Consider the following 14592-nt stretch of genomic DNA (forward strand, 5'->3'; position numbering starts at 1 on the left):
CTCTTTTCTGCTCTTGGTTCCAAGATGGCTGCAGCAGCTCCAGGCATCAAGTTCTCAGAGGAAAATGTTTAAAAGCAAAGAGATGAAAGAGGAGGGAGTCTTCCTAATGTATTTGTCTCTTCTGAATGAGGAAGATCTTTCCCAGAAGGCCCTGTAGATTCCTAGAACATACTGGCCATACATTGGAACATCTGGGCCATCTTGAGCTGCAAAGCGGGCTGAAAATTAGCATGTGACATCTGCAGCTTCTAAGACAAGACACAGATGCTGCCAACAGGAATGGGAATTGGGTATGGCTGCTAGGTAGGCAACCAACCCCTTCTGTCTGTGATATTATAAAAGATAATCTACAACAACCTGGAAACTAAGGAACAGTCTCCTAAATTTAGTTTACTCTTGGATCAGAAAGAAATAAAATATGAGATTATTGTAGGATAACACTTTCTATTTCATCATTTTCTGTTCATTTATTCATCATCAGGGTGTTTGGTATTCTCTTTTCGGGCTTCTTAAATAGTACATTTAGTATATTTGAGTACTATCTTTCAGGTTTTCATGTTTTGCGTATACTTAAAGGCCATAAAAGTTCCTCTGAGTAACTTCAGCCACATCACACATTTCTTGACATGTAAAAACTCTCATTGTCATTCTGTTCATTACCACTGATGGTAACTGCGTGACTTAGTTTCTTGTTAACCCAAGAGTAATTAGGCTGTTGTTGTTTTTTTTTTCTTTTTAATTTCCAATAAAACTCACACTTGGCTATTGTTAAAATTATTACACTGTGGTGAGAAAATGTGATTCTGGTGTGTGTTAGAGACAAAATTTTTTCCAACCTTTTCATCTTTGACAATCATGGTCTAAAAAATTTGCATCTGTATAATTTTTCTTCAATATGAATTTTATTACTCAGGATAAAGGACAACTCTGAATAAAGGAATTCTCACTTGCATTACATTCTTCATGTCTTTCTCCAAGATAAAAAGAGTAAGTTGTGATTAGCCTAAGCTAATGGACTCTTCCCATTATTTCCATTCATATGGTTGCTTGCTAACATAAATTCTCTGATGATTAATAAGGGATAAGTGCTGATGGAAGGTTTTTCTACATTTATTAAATTCACTTGTGTTTCTCTATTATGCATTCTCTGATGTTGAATGGTAGTTGAGTCATGATTTAAAGTCCTCCCACATTCCTTATATTCATAGGGCTTTTCCTCAGTATGAATTACCTGATGTTGAATCAGTTGTGAGCAATGGCTGAAGGCTTTCCCACATTCCTTACATTCATATGGTTTCTCACCCGTATGAATTCTATAATGTACAGTAAGATGTGAGACCCGTTTGAAAGCCCTACCACATACCTTACATTGGTAGGGTTTCTCTCCTGTGTGAATTCTCTGATGTTGCTTAAGTTGTGAGTTCACCCTAAAGGCCTTCCCACATGCCTTACATTCATAGGGTTTTTCACCAGTATGAATTCTCTGATGTCGAATAAGAGTTGAGCCTTGATTAAAGGCCTTCCCACATTCTTTACATTCATAGAGTTTCTTGCCTGTGTGAATAGTGTGATGTTGAATCAACTGAGAACGATGACTAAAGGTCTTCCCACATTCCTTGCATGCATAGGGTTTTTCACCAGTATGAATTCTATAATGTACTTTAAGATGTGAGATCCGATTGAAGGCCTTGCCACATTCCTTACACTGATAGGGTTTCTCACCAGTATGAATTCGTTGATGTTCAATCAACTGTGAGCTTCGACTAAAGGCCTTTGCACAATCCTTACATTCATAAGGTTTCTCACCAGTATGAACTCGCTGATGTTGTATGAAATTTGAACCAGAATTGAAGGCCTTTCCACATTCCTTACATTCATACGGTTTCTTGCCAGAATGAATATTCTCGTGTTGAATTAGTCGTGAGCCATATTTAAAGGCCTTCCCACATTCCTTACATTTGTAGGGTTTCTCATTAGTATGAATCCCTTGATGATTAATAAGGAAGTCCTCTTGCCAGAAGTCTTTTCTACATTCATTATATCCATAGGGTTTTTCTCCAATATGAATTTTCTGATAAAAAGTAAGAGATGCTTGCTGGTCAAAAGTGGACATTTCTTCATTATCGATTATCATTTGACTCAAATGTCCATCTGGATTTCCCTCTTGCCTGTCAAACTGACTTCTGCATTCCCAATCATCTTGGAAACTTGAGCACTCAAAACCATAACTTGTAAGGCTTTCCATTATCTGCCACCGGGGTGACTGTACTTCATAACTGTGCTGCTTTGGAGATAATACCTTAGTATCATACCTGGACTCCAATACTGAAAAAGAACAAAACAAGTATGTATTTGTTTTTTCCTTTTCCAGAAAAAGTAACTTCTATAGTAAAAACTGGAAAGTTCAGGATAATATCTGTAAGCTCTTGAATGTGACTAAGAAATTAGAAAATGGAGTAGAACAGAGAAAGAGGAAATACCATAAATAAAGATGAATGAGGTAATCAGAGAGATTATAAGAGTAGTTCTAAAATATTAGTGTGGATCAGAATCACCACTGAACCATGGTTTTAAAAAATGAATGTTTCTATGAAACCCTAGAAAAGACACATATGAGTAACAGAAAGCAAATCATTTGTTGCCAGGGGCTGGGGGGTATGAGCAATTGTGTGGGAAAGAGCATAGGGAACTTTCCAGGGTGATAAATATGTTCTCTATCTTGTCTGTGGCAGTGGTCATGTAAGTGTATACATTTGTCAGTAGCCATTAAAATATTGTACTTAAGATGCATGCATTTAATTTAATATAAATTATACCTCAATAAAGTAGATTTTTAAAAATGATGGAGAGGGGTGACTGGATACTTCTCTGGCCAGAAGAACACGACGGTGCATCTGCTTGACAGGGGATGTGGTGGTATAGGAGGGCTATTTCACATGTCCACTGGAAGGTGTAATAACACAGCTGTGGCCTTCTGCTGTAATGCTTTCTGTCTCTGAAGTTTAGCTGAACACCGTAGCTAGAGCTAATGTCAGCTGGACCAGTCTCTCCTGGACTTTTCCACTGCCTAAAAGTGTCCTTGGAAAAAGGAGGGCCTTGTTCCTTGTTTAGAAGATTAGGCCCAAATTTAATAGGGGTGGCCTCTTCCAGAGCAATATTCTTTGCTGGTTATTCAAACTGCGAGGAAAGGCTGAATGGTGTATTTGATCTTGATTCTACCTGGTACATGATTTCCGTACAGTGGCCTGTTTTACTGCAGTCACAGAAATCAGTCCCATTTGGTTAATAAAGAATTGGTTTCAGCTTCATGCAAGGAACTATGGGGAAAAGTGAATGGGTGCTTTTGAATGTATTCATAAGTTATAGACAGAAGGCCAAAGGGGACTTTATAGGGGCACGTCTGCTTCCTGTGGTAGCATATCAGAGACCACTATTGCTTTTTTTGTGAAATTATTAAGCAAAAACTACTGGAATAAAAGATTACTTTGACAATGCAAGATGATGAAAAGTCTGTGAAAGAAGTATCAGTTTTCTGGGAGTGATGCTGCTGTCACCTCAAAAATTTGCACCACGTGAAGCTGTAAGAACAAAAAGAGTGAAAAGAGCAAAAAGTAGAGGTATTTTTTCAGACACCATGTTTGGTTGTTGAAGAGGGAAACTCTCTTTACGGGTCTCTTTATTGTGCTCTAACAACTGTGCTAAGACAGATTCCAAACACATCCATTATAATGGCTACCTGTGAACTGGTGGTCCATCTACTCAATGGTTAGCAACATCTGGCTGCCATCCTATAAAGAAGGGACCAAAAGATTGCAGTGGACCAGGGAATATTAAAGCCAGCCTGGTGGACAGAAGAAAATTAGTTTGGGAATGTAACTATGCCCTAATGGAAATCTGGTTTTAGGAACTAAAGTGATAACACATTACTTGGTCTTTTTGGCAATGTGAAAAAAACTGCTGCCTCTAAGGACATGACATTAAAAGCACTCCTCTCTCCAAAATGCCATATTTTCTGTCACAGACATCAGACACAGATGAGTTTTGCTGATTTATGGTGGTCAGAGTACAGTGTTTATTCCATGAGCACTTTGCACTCATCTGGATTAAGCCATCTCTAATCATATATTGTGCTATAACTATACAAAGATAGTACTAATTTTCTAATTTCTGGCTTCTGTTCTACTTCTTGTAAAGTTGCAAAATAGCAACAATAATAATGAGGTCCTCTGTATTATTTTTTATATTTTCCTGATAGGATCTGCTGCAGTTTTTTAGAAGCTGATTATTTAGCATTAGTAGTTACTGTTTTTAACAACAAATGAAATAATGTCTAAAAATCTTATGTATAGCCTTAGCATTAAAATGTTTTGGTTTCCTCATATGGAAACTCAAAGGATCCCATATGGCCAAAACAATCTTGAAAAGGAAGAACAAAGTTGGAGGCCTCTCACTTCCTGATTTCAAAGCATATTAAAGAGCTACAGTAATCAAAACAGTGTGGTACTGGCATAAAGGAAAACATAAAGACCAGTGGAACAGAATAGAGAGCACAGAAGTAAACCCATATACATATTGTCAAATGATCTTCAACAAGGATGCCAAGACCACACAATGAGGAAAGGACAGGCTCTTCAACAAATGGGGTTGAGGAAATTGGATATCCACATGCAAAAGAAAGAAGCAGGACCCTTACTTTATACCACATTTAAAAAAATAACTCAAAATGGATTAAAGACCTAAACCTAAGACTTAAAACTATAAACTAGAAGAAAACATAGGGGAAAAGCTTCATGACACTGTATCTGGCAATGGTTTCTTGGATATGGTAACAAAAGCACAGGCACCAAAAGCAAAAATAGACAAATGGGACTATATCAAACTTAAAAACCTCTGTGCATCAAAGGAAAAAAATCAACACAGTGAAAAGGCAACCTACAGAATGGGAGAAAATATCTGCAAACCATATAACTGGTAAGAGGTTAATAGACAATATAAAGAACTCCTAAAACTCAACAAAAAACACAAATAACCTGGTTTTAAAATGGGCAAAGGACTTGAATAGACATTTCTCCAAAGAAGACATATAGGTGGCCAACAGGCGTATGAAAAGATGCTCAACATCACTAATCATTTGAGAAATGCAAATCAAAACTATAATGAGATACTGCCTCACAGCCATTAGGATGGCCACTATTAAAAAAAAAAAGTGTTGATAGGGTGTGGAGAAATTGGAGCCCTTGTGCACTGTTGGTGGGAGTGGAAAATGGTGCCGTCACTATGGAAAATAGTATAGTGCCTCTTTAAAAAGTTAAAAACAGAATTACCATATGATCCAGAAATTCTACTTTTGGGTATATATCCAAAAGAATTGAAAGCAGAATCTGAAAGAGATACCTGCACACCCATGTTCACTGCAACTTTATTCACAATAGCCAAGAGGTAGGAGCAACCCAAATGTCCACTGACAGATGAATGGATTAAAAAATTGTGGCATATACATACAGCCTTAAAATGGAAGGAAATCCTGTCACATGCTACATTATGGGTCACCCTTAAGGACATCACGCTAAGTGAAAGAAACCAGACACAAAATGCCACATATTGTATGATTTATGCGAAATATCCACAATAAGCAAATCCATAGAGACAGAAAGCAGATTAGTGGTTGCCAAGCCCTGGCGGGGAGGGGGAATGCGGAATGACTGCTTAATGGGTATGGGTTTCCTTCTGGGGTATGTCTAGGAAAAACACACTTCTCAACACCATTCTACTCTCCATACTTCACTTCTGACACTTCTGGTCACCAAATGTGTGTGGGTTTTTCGCTTACACCAAGCAGCCCTCCATCTCTCTGGTAGATACTGATTGGGCAACCTACAAATTCAATTCTGACACTATCTTGCTGCAGATCTCACAGATTAAGGGCTCAGTCTCACAAGACTGCCCCTACCAGCGCCCCACCCCCCATAAATGGAAGTTCCCACAACCCCCTCCATGGGTTTTAATCATTTGCTAGAATGGCTTGCAGAATTTAGGAAAACAGTTTACTTACTGTATTACCAGTTTATTACAAAGGATGTAACTTACGACTAGCCAGACAGAAGAGATGCATCGGGCAAGATGTGGGGAAAGGCTGTGGAGCTTCCATACCACCTCTGGGCACACCACCCTCCCAGCACCTCCACGTGTTCGGCAAACTGGAAGCTCTCTGAACCCCATACTTCAGGGACTTTTATGGAAACCTCACTATGTAGGCATGATTGATCAAATCATTGGCCATTAGTGATTAACTCAACCTCCAGCACCCCCTTTCCTGGGGTTGGGCGTGGAGCTGAGAGTTCCAACCCTTTAATCACATACTTGGTTCCCCTCTCAACCAGCCCCCATCCTGAAGCTATCCAGGAGACCCCAGCCACCAGTCATCTAATTAGCATATAAGAAGACACTTATGACTCTGGAGATTCCAAGGGTTTTAAGACTTGTGTGCCAAAAAACAGGGATGAAGAACAAATATATATTTCTTATTATAAATCACAATATCACAGGGTGATAAAAATATTCTGAAACTAGATAATGGTGAATGTACTAAATGCCAATGAACTATACACTTTAATAAGGCGAATTTTGTTATGTATGTTTTACCATAAGTTAAAAAAATTTTTTAAACATTTTCCATAAAAACTATAAATGACCACAACTGGCTCAAGAAATGCAACATTTGAATGTTAGATTCAGTATTCAGTATCAGGAGTTCAGTATTAGGAAACCTATTCATATAATGCAGATTTTATAGATGGAAAGAAAAAAACAATAAAATATGAAAAGGTGGATCTCCTTTAACCTAAGAAAATACCCCTATCTCATTCCTATGGCTGATATTATGCTTAATGAAAGACACTAAAAATATTCCTATTAAGGCCAAGAACAAGATTAGTACGTAAAACCCCTCTTAACAGTGTTCTGCGGGTACTACATAATCAGCATCCTAATCAGGCAAGAGAAAACAACCTGCAAGGTATAAAAATGTAAAAACATTATCACCATTTGCAGATGATATAACTGAATACTTGGAAAGCTCAGGAGAGTTACATAAAAAACTGTCATAAACAATGAGAAAATTCAGTAAGTTGGGTTAGCTACAAAATTCATCTGAAGATGTGAATGGCTTCTGTCATATATAAAAAAACAACCAGTTGGAGTATAAAATGAATGCCATATTAGTCTATATTATAGATTATGCCAGTAACAGCAATAAATATAAACTACCTAGGAATAAATGTAATAAGACACATATAAGATCTATATGAAGAAAATGTTAAAACTTTAATCAGGGATGGACATAAATGAAAGGAAAATCCTGTCGTGTTCTTCAATAGAAGATTCCGCATAATAAAATCAGTTTTCTCCTAAATTAATCTATAAATTTACAGTGATCGCAGTAAGAAAAATTGCATGATTTTATTTTTTTTGAAAGCAAATATTCTGATTCTAGGGTTTGGATAGAAAAGTAAATGAGACTAGCCAGGAAAACTCTGAAAGATAAGAATGAAGAGGTACTAATTGTACCAGATATTTAAAACATTTAAACTCTTAATAAATTAAAACCATAATGGTATAGACACATGGTTAGAGAGGGGCTAGAACAGAAAGTTCAAAAATAGATCCAAATACAGAGGTGATAAAGCAGACAACAAAGGTGGCTTTATACATTAGTGGTGAAGAGATAAATGCTGTTTCAATAAGTGGATAATAATCTGGAAAATAACATGAAATCACATCTTACACTGGGAAAAATTCCATATGGGTCATAAATTTCATCATAAATAACCTAGAAAAATATCACAGGAGACTCATAACCTCAGAGGGTGAAGTTCTCTTTAAATATGACACATACCCACATATCTAAGGAGTAAACAAATTGAGCACCTCAAACAAACACATGCTGTCAAAACTCAAACGACAAAAGCAAAAAAATCTGTTCTGTGACATTTCAGGTGTGGTAGGCAGAATAATGGCCTCCCAGAGATGCCCATGTCCTAATTCTCGGAACCACGAATATGTTAGGTTACACGGCAGCACACAGCTTCTCTCCCCATGTTCACTCCACCCCTGATCTCACTCACTCCAAGGGGTTAACTACCACTTCAACGTGGATGAATCTACCACATCAGTAACGCTTAGTTCTTAGCTTCCCATTTGAAATTCTCTTGAATGCTGCAGAAACTGTTTATGGACATGATTTTGGTCTCGTGTCACACTGTAACTTTGGGTCTAATCAGGGAAGATTTTGTCCCCCCAGGGGACACTTGGCAATGTCTGGAGACATTTTTGGCTTCACAAGTAAAGGGAGGCCAGGGAAGCTGCTAAACATCCTGCAATGCATAGAATGACACCCCCTCCACCCTGGCCCCAACAAAGAATTATCCCACTCAAAATGTCAATACCACTGAGGTTCAGAAATCCCCCATCCAGAACAGGAGCACCCCAGGCAGAAGGGACAGCAAGGGAAGAAGCCTCGAAACAGGAATACGCTTGATGTTTCAAAGCCAGGATGCATATACTTGTATTGTCTGCTTTCGTGCTCCCATGGCAGAGCTGAGTACTTGCGACAGAGACCACAGAGCGGGCAAAGCCTGAAACACTTAACTGTCTAGACCTTTAAACAAGACATTTGCCAACCTCTGTTAATATAACAGCAAAGAGGCTTGTGTGGCTATAACCGAGTCAGCAACATGGAGGGTGGTAGGAAATCAAATCAGAGTGGAGGCTGCAGGGCAGATTTTCTAGAGCAACTTAGTCCAACACAAGTTTCTGTGATACTGAAAATGTTCTATTCTATTCCAGTACGGCAGCTACTAGCTACACATGGCCACTCAGCATTGGCACTGTGGCTAGGGCGACTGTGAAATGGAATTCTATGTTTCATTTTAGTTAAAGTTTAAACAGCATGTGTGGCTGATGGCTACAGTACAGACACAGAGCCTTCTAGGCCATGGTATGGGTTTTAGGTTTCCTCTTGAGTGATGGGAAGTTGTGGGCAGGTTTGTTTTTTGTTTTTTGTGTGTATTTTTTTGTGGTACGCGGGCTTATCACTGTTGTGGTCTCTCCTGTTGCGGAGCACAGGCTCCGGACGTGCAGGCTCAGCAGCCATGGCTCACGGGCCCAGCCGCTCCGCGGCATGTGGGATCTTCCCAGACCAGGGCACGAACCCGTGTCCCCTGCATCAGCAGGCGGACTCTCAACCACTGTGCCACCAGGGGAAGCCCTGTGGGCAGGTTTTGAGCAGAAATGTGATACACCCTCACTGAAGTTTTGAGACGGTCCGGCTGCTGTGTGGAGAATGCACTGTAGTGGACAACAGTGCGGGCAGAGGCACGGGGAGGAGGCTACTGCAGTAGTCCAAGTGGTGCTGGGGACATGGGTGGTAGCAGTGTTGTTTGTTGGTAAGAAGTGGTTTAATTCTGGATATATTTCAAGGCAGAGTGAACAGGATTTCCTGACAGACTGAATACATGTGTGAGACAGAAAAGTCAAGGGTGCTTCAGCAGTTTTTGACTTGAGCAATTAGAATAGAGTCCAGTCCCCTGTTACTGAAGTGCAGAAGAAAGGGGGAAGAGTATATTTGTTAGGAAGGATCAAGGACTCCCTTTTGGACTTAAGCTCAAAGTGTCTGGTGAACATCCAAGTGGAGTTGATAAGAAGGCTGTAGGATAGAGGTATCTGAAGTTTTAAGGGAGAAGCTGAACGTGAAGGTAATCATTTGTGTTGTCCAAAAGAACTTTCTCCAGTGATGGAAATATTCTGTATCTGCATTGTCCAATACTGTAGCCACAAGCCACAAAATTGCTAGGGAACATTTGAAATGTGGCAAGTGCAACTGAGGTACTGAATTTTAAAGTGTATTTAATTGTAGGGAATTCCCTGGCGGTCCAGTACTTAGGACTCCATGCTTTCACTGCCAGGGGCCCAGGTTTGATCCCTGGTCCAGGAACTAAGATCCCACAAGCCACGCGTCATGCCCCGCACCCCAAAAGTATTTAATTGTAATGAATTTAAATTTCGATGGCCACATGTGGCCAGTGGCTTCACATTAGACAGCACAGGTGTGAGTGGTACGTATAGCATGGTCATGGAGAAGGTCCTGGGGAATGGAAATAAACAGAAGAGGCCCAAGTCTGAGCCCTGGGGTGCTCCAGCTTTTACAGAAAATGAGAAGATCCAACAAAGGAGGTTGAGGATGGTTAATGAGGTAGGTGAGAACAAGAGGTAGTGATGACCCAGATATACATAAATGTTTCAGGAAGGAAGGAACAACCACTTTTGTCAAATGCTGATGATAAGCTAAGGAAGATGATGACTGAGACCAGACCTCTGAGTTTGGCAACTTGGAAGGAAATTTTTCTAACTCAAAAGGACTGCCTCCTCACCAGCCAGCTAGACAGTTATCTGCAGTGGGTTCTCTCTCCCCACACATGCCTCACTCACCTGGGCAGTGGCCTCCTGTCGCTACTTTCTCCACCATCCAGGGCTCTCTGCCTTGTTCCAGGAAGGAGATCACATCAGGTTTGGAAATGGCAAGACCTGGATGTGAGAAAAAAACATGCCATGCAGTTACGGTGTGGGGCCCCAGAATTCAGACCTAGGGCCTGGTTATCGAGCACGAGAGGCAGTTGCAGGATGGGCCAGGGGAATATGTGAGCCACCTGAAAGCTGAGGAAGATGTAGCTTCAGGCCATAGAGCTACCCTTTAACCAATCAAAAGACACCCCAAAATTGGTAAGAAGGAAGAGATGTGCCCAGGGGTAACCCCCAAACTGACCACATTGCCTTACCCAGTGAGACCAGGTTGCTATAGATCTCCAACATCACATCTCTGTACAAATCCCTCTGAGCAGGCGCCAGCTGTTCCCATTCTTCTTGGGAGAAGACTACGGCCACATCCCTGAACAAGTCTGAACCCTGGAACAACAGGCAGGTATGTTATGTGTGTATTTCAAGGAAATGTTTTTCACTGGGGTGAGAGGAGATGGAGGAGGTCTCTGCAAGAACGGGGTGTTCTGGTGAAAAAGAAGGCTGGGGCTGGAGGCCTTAGATGTGAACAAGTGACAGGAAAAGATGAGCACAGGTAAAAGAGATGTTCAAATATTCTTGAACTTCCCTTTTTACTACAAACCAAAGCTCTTGTACTCAGTTCTGGGATGAAAATTAAAATCCAGCCAAATGGAGTTTCTCAGTTGTGACAATATAATCAAGAACACTGCCTGCTCTGTCCCTGGTATATGATAAATTCTCAATGTGAAACCTATCATTTGTACTTTTATGGAGTGACAACAACAAAACCCAACAATTTTTGGTAGACTTTCCCCAAAATGTTTTATTAAAAAATATTTTCTATCTTAGCAAACAGAACTTTCATTTAAGTCAGGAATTGCTTCAAGATGCAGGCTCATGATTGTGTGAAAGCGTATCACAAACATTTTTCCTTATGAGGAAAATCTTCAACGAAGATTACTTTATTAGCTGTACAATTTTCTGTCAAGTGAAATAACTGACTCAACCATTCTCTTCCTTTGGATGCAGAGGTCTCCAAGGTCAGATCTCTTAAGGCTGTTCCAAAATTATGACTACCCAGATTCTGAACATCTGTCCATCTATCTATCTTTCAGTCCTCAGCTCTGCACTTTGCTTGCTTTTAAACTCAAGAAGCTGATGGAGAATAACCAAGATTCCAATGCTCTGTTCAACTCCAAACTGGACCTTAATTCTGGCATCTTAATCTCTCCTAGATTCCCAGCTAAACTTCAGTTACACACCCAGTTGTCAATACAGGAGATGTCACCCCCCACACTGAAATTGAGACCAACCAATACCAGCTTCCCTGCTTTTTTGTGTGTGATCCCTCATAAGTAACCATCACCATTTCATCAAACCTCAGTTCCTATTAGGGATGCTTTCATTTTGTGTAAGGAAATGGATTTCTTCTCCCTCTGGCCTCCCAGCAAAATACCAAGCAAACAGAAGATGTGGAATGCTATATAGAATGAATCCGGGCGGGCACTGATCAGAGTGGATGGGGCTATGGGAGAGGGTACTAGCTGCCTGGGCTTTTTTTTTTTTTTTTTAATTTTTGGCTGTGTTGGGTCTTTGTTGCTGCGTGCGGGCTTTCTCTAGTTGTGGCAAGTGGGGGCTACTCTTCATTGTGGTGCGAGGGCTTCTCATTGCAGTGGCTTCTCTGGTTGAGGAGCACAGGCTCTAGGTGCGTGGGCTTCAGTAGTTGTGGCACATGGGCTCAGTAGTTGTGGCTAGCGGGCTCTAGAGTGCAGGCTCAGTAGTTGTGGCACACGGGCTTAGCTGCTCCGCAGCATGTGGGATCTTTCTGGAGACCAGGGCTCGAACCCGTTCCCCTGCATTGGCAGGCAGATTCTTAACCACTGTGCCACCAGGGAAGCCCTGCCTGGTCTTTTTATTCCCTAAAATGGGAACCTCTGAGAACCAGATTCTTGGATGCAACCCAGGTGGGAAGCTTCAGGATAAGGAAAGCAAATACTTATATGATTTTAAAACTCACAAGGGACATGACTGTCAAAATTTCATGGGTTGATGGGTCCTCCTCCTGGTTTCTCTCTTAGGGAAGGGCAGAGTCCTGAGATGGCAGAGCTGAGGGAGGAAAGAGCAAACATGAGAGGCTAGGCTTGCTTCACAGCCCCCAGAATGCCACGGTGACAAATGCCCACCTCCTTTACTCCCCATCCCCCCAAATTAGAGGGAGCTGGGACAAACTGTGGCCTTTACCCAGCTCCACCCTGTTACTGATGCAAATCTGAGGTGGGGATGCTCAGACCTGGTCCAGTGACTAAGGATGGTGTCCCAAGGACAAGGAAGGCCATCCTTAGGCCAGGGAGCAAAGCCTGCCTGATCTGCATCAGCCCAGCCCACAGTGAAACATTCCCAGAACCAAAGCATTTAACTGTCTCATTCCCACAATGTAACACCTTTGGAAGTCTCCCTGGCTCTTACCCTAACTTCCTAACTCACAAAGAACCTTACAGCCATACCTAAGGCCTGGCAGACACCATTTTGTGGACCCTGCTTGAGTCAACAAATGTTTGCAGTGGGCAAATTAGATGGAGCAGGTCCCGTACTCCATTATTATCACATAAACGTGCCCCTGCACAGAGATATAACAGTGAGCAAAACTGTGTGCACAATATTTGCTGAAAAAACAGAACCAAAGATTAGTACCTAACAGTTCACAAGTAGTTGCATCATTTTTGGCACAGCCGTATTATGGATGCCAAGCAACTATCAAAAATGATGTAGAACAACATCAACTGACAAATATATTCACAACTGGACCCTTTGTACAACAAGAGAACATTCAGCAAAAGAAGTCAAACCCACCCACCTACTGACACACAGGTTAACCACCCCCCCACAAAAAAAACACCCACAACTGGAATGGAAAACAACCCAGTGTTAACAATGATGCCATTTAACCACTTCCTGAGTTCATCAGTAAAACCGCAGTATTTTATAAAAGAGCTTAGGACAGTGCCTGGCATGTTACAAATATTTAATTCTAAGTAATGTAATGTGTAAATGAAATAATGATAAGTGTTCCTTAATATCATGTAGTAGGACTTTTTCCTTAAGACCACTTTTTTTTAAGCATTATTTGTATTATCTATAAATAGTCTATTACAGCGGTGGCTAGTGATTTACTCAACCACTTCCCCACGGTTGGACAAATTTTCAACAAGATCCTCTAAATTGTCTCCAAGTTGCTCCTTCTAAACTAGTGGTTCCAAATCTTCTGGGGTCTTGCAATTCGTTGACAGTCTCATGAAACAAGACTTCGCCCCAGATCTTTTAAAAAGCACGCGTAAGAATAAACGCAAAACATCCGTAAGTATTTTCTGGAGGTGGGGACTCCCCCAACAGACACACCCACCTAAGGGGTCTATGGACCCGGGCTATGAGCCCTGATGCCGACAGGGGGCGCAAGCAGGGCGCGCGCCGCGGGGGACGATGGGAAGTGTAGTCCAGAGCCGGGAAAGCCGCTGACCAACGATGAAGCGAGACGTTCGGGTTCTTCCCAGGCCCGCGACCCGCCCGGCCGCGGCGCTCAGTCCTGCGTGGACTCCGGAGCGCTTGGCAAGCTCCGAAGCCCCTCACCTGCCGCCTCCTCGGGTCCAGTTGCCCCCGTGGTCGCGCCCCGCGCAGCCCCAGGTGCGCTTCCCCCTCCGTACCGGCGGACTCGGGAGCCGGAAGACAGCGCAGACGCACAAAGCCCCTTGGCTGATGTGTCGCGATTGGGCCAGCGCCGCAGTCTCTTCTGGGAAACGTAGTCTCCAGGCCTAAAGGCTGAACCAAACCGCAAGGCCGCGTCTCGCGATGCTTCGGGTGGGCGGGGTGCTTGTGTGCGTGGGAGGCTGTCGGGGTTACGGCAGAGCGTGTTGGGTTCCCTGAGTCGCAGGGTGAGGGTAGGTCTGTTGGGCCCGTTGTCTGCGTGTGACTGTCTCGCTGATTGCAGGTGAGTGGCTCGCTGATTGCAGGTGAGTGTGTGTGACTGTGACTGGGCGCGCCGTGTTC

The 14592-nt window shown here is 42.0% G+C and overlaps 1 protein-coding gene and 1 pseudogene across 1 annotated transcript; one reads left to right on the forward strand and one right to left on the reverse strand.

Moving 5' to 3' along the window:
* Window positions 1–883: 883 nt before the first annotated feature.
* On the reverse strand, window positions 884–14286 carry ZNF582 (zinc finger protein 582). Its single transcript, XM_065898873.1, has 5 exons — window positions 14250–14286; window positions 12569–12657; window positions 10833–10959; window positions 10486–10581; window positions 884–2325 (listed from the first exon to the last, which is right to left on the reverse strand). The coding sequence occupies exons 2-5, from the start codon at window positions 12575–12577 to the stop codon at window positions 1004–1006; spliced, it is 1554 nt and encodes a 517-aa protein (XP_065754945.1). The 5' UTR covers window positions 12578–12657; window positions 14250–14286; the 3' UTR covers window positions 884–1003.
* LOC136140439 (solute carrier family 25 member 36 pseudogene) lies at window positions 2492–3770 on the forward strand (annotated as a pseudogene).
* Window positions 14287–14592: the final 306 nt, after the last annotated feature.

This window comes from Phocoena phocoena, chromosome 20, assembly GCF_963924675.1.
Source record: "Phocoena phocoena chromosome 20, mPhoPho1.1, whole genome shotgun sequence".
Taxonomy (NCBI): Eukaryota; Metazoa; Chordata; class Mammalia; order Artiodactyla; family Phocoenidae; genus Phocoena; species Phocoena phocoena.